Source organism: Austrofundulus limnaeus, unplaced genomic scaffold (genome assembly GCF_001266775.1).
Source record: "Austrofundulus limnaeus strain Quisiro unplaced genomic scaffold, Austrofundulus_limnaeus-1.0 Scaffold388, whole genome shotgun sequence".
NCBI classification, from domain to species: Eukaryota; Metazoa; Chordata; class Actinopteri; order Cyprinodontiformes; family Rivulidae; genus Austrofundulus; species Austrofundulus limnaeus.
In genome coordinates, this window is record NW_013952790.1 from 262,166 (window position 1) to 263,299 (window position 1,134).

The window sequence follows — 1,134 nt, forward strand, 5'->3', positions numbered from 1 at the left end:
TCTTTAACATGCTTATAACCTTTATCTTTAACATGCTTATAACCTTTACCTTTAACATGTTTATAACCTTTACCTTTAACATGCTTGTGTATAATTTTCTTTCTAATCTCTTGAGACAACTCTCTCCTTCTCTTCCTCTGGTCCATGTTGAGTGTGGTCCACACCATGTCACCAAACAGCCCAGTGAGTCTCTGTGTTGCTATATACAGGCCCACTGAGTGATCAGAAGACTGTAGACACCTGTGATAATAATTAGTGGACACATCTTGATATAACATGTCCTTTTGGTCACATTATTTTCAGGGATACCATCATTTCTGTCCAGGCCTGTTTTATGTTTTATTTTTTTAAATTCTGTTGAAGCATGGCTCCAGCTCTTTCTGATGCATACCACTGACTTTACAACCTTCTGGTGTTCCTATTAAAAGTTTAAAAAATGTGTTGCTAATGACTTTATTATTTCTCTTCATTTAAACATTTTATGTTTATTCTGTTCCATTTAGAATAAAATATGGGTTTATGACATTTGTAAATCAATGAATGTTTGAGAGAACATTTTCAGAGCAGAGTTGTAGAAGAACACGAGCACAGAGAGAGTGTGTGGTTCAGGTCTGACCTCCTTGTACAGGTGGATCCTCTGGTCATGCCCGCTGAGCAGAAACACCGTATCAATGCCTCCATYGGGACACTGAACCCTGAGGAGAGGAGGAGTCACCTCATTTATCYTCCACACAACATCCTGACACTGAGAGAAGCTGCTCACAGCGTCAAAACATCTGAACCAAATGGTTTCCACAGGAAACACTCGTAACAAACAGAGAAACTGTTTACAACCTGAATAAAATTCACAATCTGGAAAATGTTTTAAATTTTCATCATAAGATCTTTTTGTTTCTACAGTCTGTTTTATGACCCTGAACAGAACCGACCCTGGTCATTATGGAAACCAAACCCAGCATGAACCCAGACTGATCTGGACTTACTCTGTGTGGTAGAGCTGGAAGGGAGTGAACTGCAGCTCCAGATTCAGACAGCTTTCTGTTCAGAGGAGACGTTTCAGTACAAAATATCATGGATATACAGTTTTTGTATATATATATATATATATATACACTCACCGGCCACTTTATTAGG

General features: G+C 38.5%; 1 protein-coding gene across 1 annotated transcript in view; it reads right to left on the reverse strand.

Annotated features, from left to right (window-relative positions):
• Positions 1-1,134, reverse strand: part of kptn (kaptin (actin binding protein)) — a gene marked incomplete at its 5' end in the record, with an annotated part of 17,334 nt that overhangs the window by 11,439 nt on the left and 4,761 nt on the right. The window contains 2 exon segments of the mRNA XM_014023708.1: positions 617-695; positions 984-1,038. Of these exon segments, the coding sequence (XP_013879162.1) occupies positions 617-695; positions 984-1,038 (134 nt within the window).